The sequence below is a fragment of the Nicotiana attenuata genome, unplaced genomic scaffold (assembly GCF_001879085.1).
Source record: "Nicotiana attenuata strain UT unplaced genomic scaffold, NIATTr2, whole genome shotgun sequence".
NCBI lineage: Eukaryota > Viridiplantae > Streptophyta > Magnoliopsida > Solanales > Solanaceae > Nicotiana > Nicotiana attenuata.
Window position 1 is genome coordinate 40,634 of NW_017674096.1, and position 15,466 is coordinate 56,099.

Here is a 15,466-nt window from a genome sequence, read left to right on the forward strand (position 1 = left end):
AGCTGCTCCACGACACGCTTAACTTGAACTTTATTTAATAAGATAGAAATTACCAGAGCGTTGTCGTGGGGCTGAGAAATGCCTTCTGCTTCTTCGTCGTTGAATGATAAGGAGCTTTAGGGCACATAATCTCGGGTTTCATTTTTCCCTAGTGATTGATACCTTAGTGCGTTTGAATATGGGTCCATGTGGAATGTCGACCCCACCGACGATCATATGAATGACATGTTAGGGTTCCTCCTATTCATTTTTCTTGTTGGCATCCCTTTCTCTGAGATGATTCTTGGCTCGATCGCTGAGGAACTCTCAAAGGTTGCCCTCATTGAATAGACGGCCTACCTCCTCCCTTAATTTCCTGCAATCCTCGATCCTGTGACCATGCGTGCCATGATACTTGCACATCAAATTTAGGTTTCTTTGGGAAGGATCAGTCTGTATAGGTCTGGGCCACCTAGTATCTTTGATCTTTCCGATTGCCGATATAATGCCCGATGCATCGACGCTAAAGTCATATTCTGATAACCGAGGTTCCTTTGTGGATCGACATACTTATCAAAACCACTTTTGCTCATAAGTCCCCGAGAATTCTATCCTCGATCACTTCTTCGATCATTCTGGGCGAAATTGCACCCCGAACCATTGTTCCTTCGATCTGTGGTATATGGTTGATATCGTTCTCTATTCGACCTTGGCTCCCTGTCGACGTCCCTCTGGCTTTAACTGTGACCTTTTTGGATGTATTGACCCGGAAGGGGCTCCTAATTGGTCGTCCTCGACCCTGATCTTCGATTGATATCGACTGTGCATATTTGCCAACGTTACAGCTGGATACTCGATGAAATTTTGTTTCAAATGATGTGATGCTATCGAACTCCGCTCGTTCAACCCTTGGGTGAAATCTTGAACGGCCCAATCATCAGTGACCGGTGGCAACTCCATGCGTTCCATTTGAAATCGGGACACGAACTCCCTCAGCATTTCATTATCCCTTTGTCTTACCTTGAAAAGGTCTGATTTTCTTATTGCGACCTTTATGGCCCCGGCGTGTGCCTTTACGAAAGAATCTGCTAACATGGAAAATGAGTCGATGGATTTGGTGGCAAGGTGCGATACCAAATCATTTCTCCCTTTGAAAGGGTCTTTCCGAACTTTTTCAACAGCACATATTCGATTTCATCATTCTTCTAAATCGTTTCCCTTGATGGCGCATGTATATGAAGTAACATGCTCGTTGGGATCGGTGGTCCCCTTATATTTGGGTATGTCTGGCATACGAAACTTCTTTGGAATAGGCTTCGGAGCCGCACTTTTAGGAAACGGCTTTTGTACAAACTTCTTCGAATCCATCCCTTTCAAGATTGGTGATGCCCCCGGTATCTGATCAACTCGAGAATTGTATGTCTCCACTTTTTTATCATTAGCTTCGATTTTCTTCTCTCCTGACTCGATTCTCTTGGTGAGCTCCCCGAGCATTTTCATCACTGCAGGATCGGTCCCCGATCGTTACCATTCGACCTCTCTGGCACTGGCTCGGTACGACGAGTGATTTTCGATTCAATCCCACTCGGAGTTCTATGTAGATTTTGAAGCTGAGCAACAGCAGCCTGCTGAGCCTATAACATCTTGAATATCACCTGGAGACTAACTCCTCCGTCTCCTCTGCCCTGTGTACCTCGGTCACCAGATCGGCCTTCCCTGCCTACACTCCCTTTGGGTCCGCGCCTAGGTCCGCATTTAAAGCAACGTGCGAACTGACGTCGACCGGATCGACAACTGGTGCTTCCCCGAGATTAACCGGTGGCACCTCGGCTCCTGGAGCAATTACATTGTCGTTCTCCCCGTGAAACTCGAGATCATTGTCACCATGTGCGGGGCGTTTTGTGAGTTTGACATGTTTTAACCTGAAAGCAAAAATATTTGACAAGAACAAGAGTGAAATAATGTGTGTTATTAGAATCAGCACCGAACAATCACTATTATCCTTTTTCCCACGGTGGGCGCCAAACTGTTTACCCTAAAATTCGAGTAACAATTAAACTTATATTGTGGTTTTAAGGATATGTGATTCAATCCAATACCAATTGATAAAAAAAGAATTAAATAGATAGATTAGGCGATAGGATAGATCAAACCAGTATGTGAGTGGAGTCTCGACCTCGATTCAAGATAGTCTCGAGATAGAGCAATAATAATAACAATAAAGAGATGAAACAACAATGATGAACAGTAACGAATTGTAAGCAAGATAAAAAGAGCGGTGGATGTGCGTATTCTTATTAGTCAATCATTATGCCTACAAATGATTGGGATTCCTCCTTATATAATAGAGGTGTTCTAAACAAGGTACACTTCTAATTATAGTAGGAAATCATATTAACAACTGATTAACCGCCGAAGATCAATCCATTTCGAAATTCACACCACTATCTTTGATCCGTCGCGGATATCTCGCTCTTTACGTTACTGGACTATACCGGCATCATCTCGAAGTATGCCCTTTTCTGACCTCGATTAGTGATGTCGACCTCAATCTTGGAAATCAACTTCGATCCCGGACTCGACGTCCTGGCCTTTCGACGTGGCATCTCGTTTTTAACCAAAGAATGAAATCGGGGTGCCCCGATTTCCACTCTATACAATGTCAGTTTTGCTCAACGTTCAAAGAAACACATTTACTGTTACAAATAAAAATAAACCTCTATCCCATTGATAACTTGGAATATCAAGATTATCATTGTGTATCCCTAATGGCAGCATATTTCATAGGTGCCGCCAGTTGTTAATGAATTCTATTGATTTAGGATTTAGTTCATTCAACCTCCTTGTTCATAAAATTAATCAAAAAAAATATATTTTAAATTGTAATTTATTATTTATAATAAATAAGCTAAAAGAATTATTACAAAAAAAAATTAAAATGAGGAAGAAAACTCTAATACGTGAACCACCAGAGAAGTCAATGTTTTAAAACTAAACCTGAGGAGAAGTCTCTGAAATTTTCTCTAAAGACTAAATATATAATAGGTGTTTTGAGTTGAAATTTTTGTCGTACAAGTTGAGATTATATTTGACCATGAGGCTTTTTTTAAAAAAAGTTAATGAAGATTTGTGAAGGATTATTTTTACTTTAAATACATATTTAAGCCAATATTTCAATGTTTGTGAGTAATATAACCATATTTGCAAATATTGAAATTCAATAACTTCACATACTAAGTTACTAGTTATGTCTAATATTTCAACTGTCATAATAGTTTTTACTCAAAATTTTAATTTTATTTAAGTTAAATTATTGTTAAAACACAATTCGAATTTCAAATTCACCTTTGCAATTTTTAACTTTAGATACTTATTATATATAGTATGTACGCAACATACTTGATCGTACAAACTATTATTGATTTAAAAGTATACATATAATTAAAAATATAACATAAAGTATATTCATTATATTAGTTATATAGGTAATGTGACAAACTGTATTGTGTATGATAATATTAACCATTGAGTCAAGGTCTTGTAAATTTGGCTCTGGTTTCATGCTCTGCTTTTCCAACTGACAACTTTGACAAATAAGGTTGGTTGAGTAAATGCATCAGACGTGCAGTAAATTCCATTCCTATGGTTAATTTACTATTCTCAGAAAACAAACCCGCGCTGCTGGCTTAATTAATACAACCTTCCAAATTCGTTTTCATTTTTACAGTTTTTATTACTCATTCGATAATTATCTCTACCTAATACATAATCATGTCCCAACAAGTAGGCTGATTAATTAGCCAAAAAAGAAGTAGCACTATTTGAACTTAGGACACTGCAATCAGCACAATATGTATTGAAAAAATAATACTAAACCTAACTCAACTTACAAGATTAATTATAAAGTAAATTTTATCCACAACATTCGATTAATAGATCTTAAAAAGTAACTCATAATTAAATGAATATTATTCAAAATTACGAAAGATGAGAACTGCCTATGCCCTCAACCAATGTACACAGCTATTATTTCCTATAGTTGTTTAATGACGACTTCACCCCATGCTCCCCCAACCGAGAGTTTAGTCAAAATAATACTATAGGTCTTCTGTATCAATTTAATGTCAGTAGATGGGACACATTGTAATTAAACGATGACAGTAATTAATCGCCTAATTGACCCTACTTGACCATGGAATCCAAAATGATTAAATTCAATTCATCAGTCCTTTTTATAAGTGCAGTTAGATTGCAGAAATTAGTTAGTTAAAAAAGTATAATCATTTAAATTAATTTGGAACATATCAGGTGAAGATTTTGCTAATAGTATGATAACTTTGTATTCCTCTAACTTAAACATTAGATTACTTAATTAGTAAGTAGCATTATCCAAAATGAGAAGACGACAAAAGTATTGCCATAAGCAATTAACTGAGCAGTGGTATTTATGACACACATGACACCAAGTCTAAAACTAGCAAGTGGGGGGTGGGGTCAGGTGCAGCTGCAGGTTAACCATAGATTAGATTAGGAACCAAGGTCAAAATACACTAGTGGTTAAGAAGGACAACCACAAAATCAAGATTTTTATTAGAAGATTTTGCACTTCAGTCCCTGAATTGTTGATAAACTTATTTTTGTCCTTATAATATCTGATCACACACTTCTAACCTTCAACTAACATGTATATATGATATGCTACTTGTCAATCTCCCCAAATTTCGTTACTTATTAACTGTGTAATGTGCAATTTATAAACGTTTTATTTTAGCTTGTCCTTAAAAAAATATTATCTCTCTTATATATAAAAATGATTTAACTTTATAATTCTCCTTTTACTCTTAATAAAATAATTTTTTGCCACACAAATATCTAAGATTAATTTTAGAACATAAATTTCCAAAATTACAAGCTACTAGCCCTACGATAAAGGAGCAAAATTCTCTAAAATGTCAATATCACAGTACCACTGAAATTGAGATAGATTAGATGGAATATAAATATAACATGAATTCTATGTAAAGGTCGAAAAACATCCAATTAATAAGTTGGAGATTAACTCTATCTATCTAAATATGAGAAGGACCCAAAATAATAGTGTAGCAGTAGTTGAGGGATCAAAAGAAGAAAGATCCCATCTTATTATCTACGGTCATCACTAGTCATCCCTCATCATCATCATCTTCATCAACACAAAACCAAAAACAAAACCTTCATTTCTTTTTCATCCCCTCACTTCTCTCTTTACTAAAGCTTCTTCTTTTCTTCCTACCCTATTAACCTTTTTCCCATATGAATAAAGATGCTTCTTTTTTGTATGAAATCTTGACCCTAAATCTAATCATCAACTCTTAAGAGAAAAAGGAAAGAGTTAGATGTTTTTCAGCCATGGACTTAACCAATAACACTTCTACTACTACTACTTCTACTCCTACACTCACCAACACAACCACCATTACTACTACATCAGCTCATATCAAAACCCCAGAAGCTGAAATTGAAACCCCAACTCAGATCCAAAAACCTAAGCCTTTCTCTTTCAGTAATGGTGTCCTTAAACGCAAAAATCTCTTTCAACATCATCATCCTGTTGTCGTTATTTACAAAGAATGTCTCAAGAATCATGCTGCTAGCTTAGGTGGCCATGCGGTTGATGGCTGTGGAGAATTTATGCCTTCTCCTACTGCTAACCCAGCTGACCCAACATCTCTTAAATGCGCCGCTTGTGGCTGTCACCGGAATTTCCACCGCCGTGAACCGGAAGAACCTGTTGTCATCCCACCACCACCTATCGCAACAGCAGCTCTTGAGTACCAACCTCACCACCGTCACCATCCTCCTCCACCACCTCCGCCGCTTCCTCGTGGGGACCACAGCAGCCCGAATTCTCCATCTCCACCGCCGATTTCTTCAGCTTATTACCCGGCTTCTGCACCTCACATGCTCTTAGCCTTAAGTGCTGGCTTTTCTGGCGAAAAAAATCATAACCCCATATCAAGCCCGGTAGTAAATACTAGTAACTCTAACGGGAGAAAGCGTTTCAGGACGAAATTCACTCCGGATCAGAAGGTGAAAATGCTGGAATTTGCAGAAAGAGTTGGGTGGAAAATGCAGAAGCGAGATGAAGATCTGGTGAGAAGTTTCTGCAACGAAATTGGAGTTGAAAAGGGTGTTTTAAAAGTATGGATGCACAATAACAAGAACACTTTTGGGAAGAAATTAGATCAACACCACCTCGCCGACATCAACATCAACAACAATGGTAACAGTACTAACGTCGTTAATGGTTTTTGTATTGTTAGTAGAAATAACAACAGTCATCATCATAACAGCACCGACTCAGCAGAATTTCACCTTCACCATCACGAAAGCAGCAATGACGACAACAAGATTATTGACCATATTAAAAGTGTTAGTACTGCTAATGTTGTTGGCGCTACTAATGGGTCTTCTTCTTCGTCTTGATCTTAGATGAATATGAGTGAAAAATGGATAAATAAGGTTTTAATTAGAATTAGTGCAAGGAAGAGAGAATCTTTGAGGCTGGTACTAGCTATTATTAGTCACGTTTATTTGTTTTTTAGAACTGTTTTTTTTCTTTGTTCAGTAATCAGTGCTCAGCTTATGAAGATAAGAATGGAAACTAAGATTGTTCCAACGAGCAAATTAATTTGTTAATTTTTCCTTTTGATTCCTGCCTTTGTAAATTATGCTACGTAATTACTTTTTATATCTTACTGTACTTAGTTTATTCAAACACGTTCTTTGTTATTAATCTTTTTTTTTGGTTGGATTTGTTATTAATCTTCACTTACCCTCTTCTACCATTTTTGCTTTTGTCTGATGAGCATTTATTCCTTTTCCTTCTGTTTTTTTTCTTTTTTTTCTTTCTGTTGTTTGCTTTAAGTTACAAATTTGCATGTCTGCAATTAGATACTGTATTTGTTTCTGTGGCTATTTGTCAGAGAAAAGAGAGAGGAATGCAGGGTAGGGACTATGGACCTGGGGTAGGGGGAGTGTTCATTTTGATTCTTGTCTGTGATTAAGAAGCACAAAGTGCTTAACATGCATTTAGGGCGAATACCGATAATAATTTAATGATCAGTGTAGCTTTACTTTGGTGTTTGACACAATTACAGTGCTTACACTTCATGATTAAATTTTACACTATCAATATAATATTGCATGACCTATGTTTTTTATTTTTCAAGTATGGCGTATATGTTTATTATTGTATCTAACTAACAAAGTCAGTGCACTAAATTTACTCTTCTTTGTCTAGATTTCCTGAGGTCTGTTTTATACTCTATTATCCAACATGGAAAAAGGGTAGTCTTCATAGTATAGGATGTGTCGGTTCCTCTTATTGTATAGTCTAATTAATGATTTCCTCGTATAACCACTTGTTGACTTAATTGTAAATACAACTAATCGTACTACTAATATTTCAATGGTGGGTACGTAGTACTTTTAACAGGTTCAAGTAAACTAAATCCGTGCATTATATCGAGTTTAACTTTTTAAGAATTTTGGGGTTATGTGCAAAGTGTAGTTTGGTGGGCTTAATACAGACAAAACACTAACCTCAAAGATAGTCTTAAAGGAATATATGCTAAGAAGACAATTAAACTCTACCTATAGGGATAAGAATTTAAATCTCAAAATTGACAAAATTCATTTATGATTCTTTTCCCTTTTATCTACCTAACTAATTTTGGTGACAAATTCTATGTTAACGAAAAGTAGCATAAAAAGAAAACAATTTAACTCTGGTTAGAAAGCGAGGAATAAAATATTTTAACTTTCCTTTTAAGGAAGGTAGAGAAGAGGAGCTTTGCAGTAAATTTATCTCCGTGTGATATATAAGTCACGGATTTAAGTCGTGACCCTTATTTTTGTTGTAAGGGAGGCAGTCTAGTTGTAGTTAATCAAATAATTATTAGGAGGTGACATAAGAATACGGCCGCGTCCATCACCTAGACTGTAGCACAAGGTGGGTGGTTTCGTTTAGGTTCTGTTTCTGAGGGTAATTTAATAAAGTCAGTAATCTTGTTTTCTCGAAATGTGAGATTAGGGAGATTGAGATTCAACAACCTAAAGGCATGGGGGCAATGGGTCAGTTGGCCCTTTCATAAATGCTGGAGGAGAAGGTTGGGTATAGCTGTCCTGTCTGGGATTTACATAATTGACTGTTTCCTTTATTCGATAGAATTAAAATCATGATTGATTACAGGCCTAGATCCAAAATCATGAGTCTCAAAAAGTAATAATCCTCTATGCCTAAACACCACATGTAAACTTGTTTCAAGTCTTTTCAATTTGGTTAGGATAGGAAGTTGTCCTATCATAATACACATAGAAGTCCCTCCACATTATTATTTTAAGAACAAAATACAAATGAAAATAAAGAATCTAATTAGGTATGGAAATTCACGAAACCAGTACATTTAAAGAGTCCAATTGGCCGAGGCGGAGCTAGAAGTCCAATTACGGATTCCGTGTGTTTAAATTTTTATTAAATATTTAAATATTAAATTTAATTTAATTATTAACACTTGAAGTTATTATTATTTTAAAATTCAGAACTCATAAAATTAAAATCTCCGCTTCCTTGCTTCTGCCAATATGAAAATTTTCCAAGATAAGCAACGTGTCGCCCGCACAAGTATCGCACGACTCGATTCAGGAACAATAGAAAATGCCTTTTAATTTTTAAGAGCCCGTTTAGATTAGATGATTGTAAATAGCTGATAAGCTTGAAGTGCTGAAACTGATTTTTAAAATAAATATTTACGTGTTTGGATAAAAGTGCTGAAACTGATAGTAAGCAGTTGATGTATTTGATTAAAAAGTGTTGATAAGCTATTCTTTTGTTAAAATAACTAAAATATCCTTGAATTTTTTTCAAAAGATTATAAACTAAAAATTTTCTTTATAAAGAAAAGAATTAATAACGAATATGGAATGAAGAGAAAGTCAATAAATTTATTTTGGGAACATATTTTGTGAATTAGAAAATATTACTTTATTAAGGATAAACGAGTCCGAAACTTTTTTGATGATTTTTTGGACACAAAGCACATTTTTAATGTTAAAAAAAAAGTTACACAAATAGGTAATTCGCAGTATTATACTGCGAATTACTTTAACGGAAATTTAGCCGTTAAAGTAATTCGCAGTATAATACTGCGAATTATTAAAAATTNTGCGAATTACTAATTCGCAGTATTATACTGCGAATTAGTAATTCGCAGTATAATACTGCGAATTGCCTTTTGAAAATATAACCCTTCTTCTTCCTTGGACCGACAGAAACTCCCCCACCCCATTAAAATACTCTTCTGCCCAAATCTGGTTCCCCACCCCCCGTGATTTAAAAAAAAAAAAATTTTAAACGGCCCCACCCCGTCACCTTAAGACCAAGGAGTGTAGGTCCCAGGCACAAGACAAGCTTTGGATTCCTTCTTTCGAGTGTAAAAATTCCATTTCAATCAAATTCAAAAAACTGAAATTGAGGTATTTCGATTTTATTTATGTAGAAACTCGTATAGTACATGCATATTTGTATTGTTTAATGTGTTTCCATGTTAATTTGTGTTATGTTTGTGTTTAAATTTGTATCTCATTTATACACGACTTGATTTATTAGTTTTGGTAAATAAAAATGTTAAAAGTTGATAAATTATTTGTATTTTAAATGTTATGTTTTTATTTGGTTAGATGAAAAATTAATATTATTTTTTTTGTTTGTTGTTCATATTTGTATTTTATGTTAGTTGTTTTTATATGTAATAGTGACCTTTTAGCGTAGTAAAATAAATAGTCTTTTAGCGTAGTAAAATATAGAGTCTTTTAGTGTAGTAAAATATAGAGCCTTTTAGTGTAGTAAAATATATAGCCTTTTAGCGTAGTAGAGCCTTTTAGATTACACTTTACAAAAATTAATTATTTAATTTATAACAATAAACTTACAAAAGTAACAAATTATTATATGTTGTAAAATTAACTCCAATATCGAGCCTGAAACCCATACATAATTATTCAGTCCAATACTAAACATAATTAATTATTTAATTTATTAAGCTAACAAAATTGTAAAAATATTGAAATTGACACACATAATAATTAAGGATAACTCGGTCCTACCGGGCCTCAAAAATCGAGCCTGGAACCCATACATAATTATTCAGTCAAATATTAAACATAATTAATTATTTAATTTTTTAAGCTAAGAAAATTGTAAAAATATTGAAATTGACACACATAATAATTAAGGATAACTCGGTGCTACCGGGCCTCAAAAATCGAACCTGGAACCCATACATAATTATTCTGTCCAATATTAAATATAATTAATTATTTAATTTATTAAGCTAATAATATTCTAAAAATGTTGAAATTGACACGCATAATAATTCTGTTTTCAGATGGTGTTCAGCCTTTTCAGAACGACATGACAACTCAACAAAACGTAGTATTATACCATGATTAACATTTTAAATTTCTTTGACACGAAACAGGGTTTTCACATGTTTTTCAGCCTTTTCAGAACGATATGACAACTCAACAAAACGTATGTATTATACCACGCTTTACATATAATTTTTTTTAAATTTTTTTAGTTTGGAGTTCTTTAGCAACAATAATAAGTTGAATATTTGAACAATTCTATGAAGAAAATAATACATTATGTATTTAATGACAACAACTCTACTATAACAATATTTTTATTGGAACAGAATTTGAACATCAATTTTATTTGAACATGACAACACAAACACAAACACGGCAAATCTAAAGATACAAACAGTAGAACTAATAAAAACACATGACAAGGGAAACCTAAAAATTACACTACTACGCTTATCACGTACAAGCCACTGTTTAATCACGACCGCCTACTACAATTTGCTCCAACCACTCGAGTTGTTCTTCCAGCTTTTTTTTTTCTCTTCTTCTACCTCGTTGAGTTTGGCCTTCAACGCCTCAATTTCATCATTGGTTCGGCGCTCGCGTACCGCTTGGCTTGTATAGGTACAATGAAGGTCATAAATTCTTTCTTTGTAGTACTCCTGGTTACATGGTTCATCCATCCAAACCTCAAATTCACATGTAGGCTTGCCGGGTAGCTCGTCAAGCTTGTTCGTACATGCCCAGTAGCGGCGTCCACCATCTGGCCACCATTTGTACAAACTGTATTTTTCTCCGCAGTAGCACCTTGGGACATAAACGTTTTGTTCAGACATTTCTAATAGAGAAACTTTTGTTATTGTTAAGCGAAGAATATAAGTAGCATGCGACCGTTATTTATAGTCAAGATATCACACAAAACGTAGTATTATACTGCGATTTACATATTAAATTATTCTGATAAAAAAAATAGGGTTTTCACATGGTTTTCAGCTTTTTCAGAACGACATGACAACTCAACAAAACGTAGTATTATACTGCGATTTACATATTAAATTATTCTGATAAAAAAATAGGGTTTTAACATGGTTTTCAGCTTTTTCAGAACGACACGACAACTCAACAAAACGTAGTATTATACTGAGATTTACATATTTAATTTTTCTGCAAAAAAAAAAGCTTTTTCTTCAATCATTCAAGCTTTTGAACCACGCTTTACAACTTTTTGAGAATGACAAGACAATTGATAAAATACATTATTGTACCACGCTTTACATATTTAATTTATTTTTTAATACGAATTTTTTTTATACCACATTCTTGGTCATGTTTAATAACACAAAAAAGTTTAATATTTGAACAACCATATCAAAATATAACGTTAAAAAATAAGATGTAACAAGATTGTGGAAATTTATTTTATTTCATATATATTGAAACAAACACAAGTACAGACATGTATTACAAAAAATAATACCAAAATAAAAGACTAGGGGTATCCTTGATAGTTGGGTACATTGGACGAACTTGCACTAGGATTACCACCGCCACGCACACCACCTGAAGGACATTTACGACGGCCGTGTCCTGTTTGCGAGCATATGCCACATTTACGCGCATAAACGGACTCACCAACATCCATTTGGTTCCGTATACGCGTTCTCTATTGCACTTTCAGCTTGCGCAAATAGTCCTTGTTACATACCATCTTAAAAGGTTCCGGCGGCCAATAATGCTCAACACCTAATGGATGCAAATTCCCACTATACGTGTCTACGTATGCAACAACACTGTATTGCCTATCAATATAGTTTGTTTCCCCATATCCAACTTGTTGAAAGCACTTCAATGCATGTGCGCACGGCATGTGGTAGATGGTCCATTTCTCACATGAACATAACCTTCTATTTTCATTCACCGTCTGTAGATTATTTCCACGGTGTCCGTGGATAGCGGTCTTAACTTCAAAAACACCCCGTTCATGATCGTACTGAAGAAATGAATGCCATTGTGCTCGCCTCCTGGACCTTTCAAATCTTCTCATGGGTATTGGCATAAATTCAACACCCCTGTCCATCAATGCCGATGCAGCTGCATGCCTTTCAACAAACCTCTCCGCACTCTGTTTGAATGTCATACGGACCATGGCAGTGATAGGCAGTGCACGGGCAGACTTCAACAAGCCGTTGAATGACTCCGACACGTTTGTAGTGAGGGCTCCCCATCGTCTGCCGCCATCAGCATGCAATGTCCACATGTGAAGCTCATGTTGCATCAACCAAGTATAGGCTCGTGGATCTATCTGCCGGATCGCTTCCATGCGCCTCATGAATTTGCACTGTTGGTGCTCAGTTGCAGCCATCCACATTAAGTCATGCAAGGCCTTGTCAGGAAATTTCTTCTGGAAATTGGCCTTCAGGTGCCTCACACAGTAACGGTGGTATGCATATGGTTCATGCCATTCAGGCAAGTGACATACAGAACTTAAAATACCACCATGCCGATCAGATATTAGACAAATACCTGAACGCTGTTTGACAACGTGCTGCTTCAAGTGGTTCAAAAAATGCGTCCACGTCTCTTCACTTTCGTTGGCACAAATGGCAAAAGCTAGTGGAAATATTTGTCCGTTGGCATCTACTGCAACTGCAATCAAAAGCTTAATATCATACTTTCCATAGACATGAGTACCGTCTATGGAAATTACAGGATGACAATGCACAAAACCATCAATTGCTGGTTTAAATGACCAAAACACATAGTTGAAAATATATTCCGGTCTGTCCGTACTCCGCTCACGCCTCCATTCAACAACAGTCCCGGGGTTAAAGTGTTGCAGTGCGGCCATGTACCTGGGCAGATTTGAAAAAGACTTATCCCAGTCGCCATAAATAAGTTCAAAGGCACGTTTGCGACCGAGATATGCCTTTCTTTTGGTTATAGTACAACCATACTCCTGGTGGACGGCTGTAATACACTCTTTAATCTTGAACCTAATGGACACTTCCAAAAACGGAATCAAGACAAGGGAAATCAAGTCCACATCCAAGTTGAAGTGATTCTCATTGAATGTGTCCATTTCACATCTGTGCTCGCTAATAAATTTACCCACTTTCCACAAACCTGATTTCTTCTTGGTGGCACGTAGCATACAGTGACAACCCATAAACCACCTACGGCATACAGCCTTGTATTTCTCCGTAGTTGACTCACTTACCGTCATCTCACGACACTCTCTTATACTGTAGATTTTTACAGCCCTAATTAGGCGAGCTTTATCGGGGAAATACATGCCCTTTGTTAGAACAGCTGGTCTAGACTCATCCCACATCGCTGACCGAAATTCATCATCATCCCTAGTGAGGGCATCCACGTTCGGCATGCTTGGCAAATTATCAAGGTAGGGAATATTCCGCTCATGAAATGGCACGTCGGACTCGTACACTCTTGGTCTAGTGGGAGGTGGAGGAACATGCTCCCTCGTCAGCTCAGGTTCAACATTCACTTCCTCCTCCTCCTCATCACCCTCATCATGGAAGGGTGTGTCATCCCAGACTCATCCGCATTGTTGTCATAATCACTATCATCTTTCTGACTCTGCGCATCTGCCAAATCATGAGTAAATACATCGTCTATGGGCAACTGTGTGAGGTTAGGAGCTTCGAGAAGCTCGTTTTCACTGCACAAAAAGAACAAAAAGATAAGTTACCCAAAACTCAGGAAAAATACTTTAGATATAGCTATATCACTTTACTTACAAATCGTACTGTCTTGACGTTTTATGATGGATATTTTCTTGTTGGTGATGACTCCCGGATGGACCACCGTGGTCCAATACTCCAGAACTACGCATATTCCAACTAGGGGCGGGGTCATAACTTGTAAAATTCATATCCGGATGGTACCCCCTATGAAAAATATGAGTGTTAATACAAATCCAATTAAAACACAAGAAAAACATCGCTAAAGCGTAGTAAAATTGAAGTTTACCAGTCGTCTTGTTGATTATATAAGGTTACTTTAAGGTTAACCGAAGGCCTCCGCTCACTCATTTTTTTACGTAACAACGATACCAATGTATCGTACTCCATAGTAAGCGGCAATTTAACATGACACTGTGGAGGTGAGCTATACCTCACAGAGTTATTCTCCACCACAACCTCACCCTCCCCCCTCCCCCTCCCCAATACAATGAAACCCTTATTTTTGGCACTTCAGACATTGTAAAAAATGACTGATAAGGAGAAGAGAGAAGTATGAACGTATGTTTGAAGTTAAGTATTGAATGAATTTTCATAAAATTGAAACGCCTGTAAATAAGGCAAGTCCGAGCTTGGGGTGTAGAATTTTTTAAAGGAATTCGCTGTATAATACTACGTTTTATGTATTTGAATTATTGTTATGTCAGTTAATTATTATTGGTGGGGCCAAAAATCAGTAAAATCAGTCTACTTCGCAATATAATACTGCGATTTACAGAAGTCCTTCAGAACTGGGCCCAATTAATTTGTAGTTCGCAGTACTATACTGCTTTTATGTAATTCGCAGTATAGTACTGCGAATTGCGTAAAAAAATTTTTTTTTTTAATAATTCGTAGTATTATACTGCGAATTACTTTAACGGCCAAATTCCCGTTAAAGTAATTCGCAGTTTAATACTGCGAATTACCTATTTGTGTAACTTTTTTTTTTAACATTAAAAATGTGCGTTTTGTCCAAAATAGCATCATTTAAGTTTCGGACTCAAGGATAAACTAGTAAAGTATTGGTCAAACTAAACGTGCTTATAAGCTGAAAAGCCATAAGTTGGGGGTGACCGACTTATGACTTATGGGTGATTTTAGCTCATAAGCACTTGGCTTAAAAGCACCTTGAATGTTTACCAAACACGTAAATAAGCCAAAAAGATACTTATAAGTCAGTTTGATCACATTATAAGCTTAGCCAAACCCCCCTCTAACTCTTTGTCGGCCTTTTCCGCCTCCAATAACAAGCTCTTGAGCCTTCTTATCGACTTCCATTTTACCAATAAGGAATTTAAGGATACTTTTTTCAATCATGTAGTCGAAGAATTCAA

At 36.1% G+C, this 15,466-nt stretch overlaps 1 protein-coding gene across 1 annotated transcript; it reads left to right on the plus strand.

Annotated features, from left to right (window-relative positions):
- The first annotated feature begins 5,084 nt into the window (after positions 1 to 5,084).
- On the plus strand, positions 5,085 to 6,736 carry LOC109217998 (zinc-finger homeodomain protein 9-like). Its single transcript, XM_019382307.1, has one exon. It carries the CDS (start codon positions 5,368 to 5,370, stop codon positions 6,442 to 6,444), a length of 1,077 nt encoding a protein of 358 aa, XP_019237852.1. The 5' UTR covers positions 5,085 to 5,367; the 3' UTR covers positions 6,445 to 6,736.
- Positions 6,737 to 15,466: the final 8,730 nt, after the last annotated feature.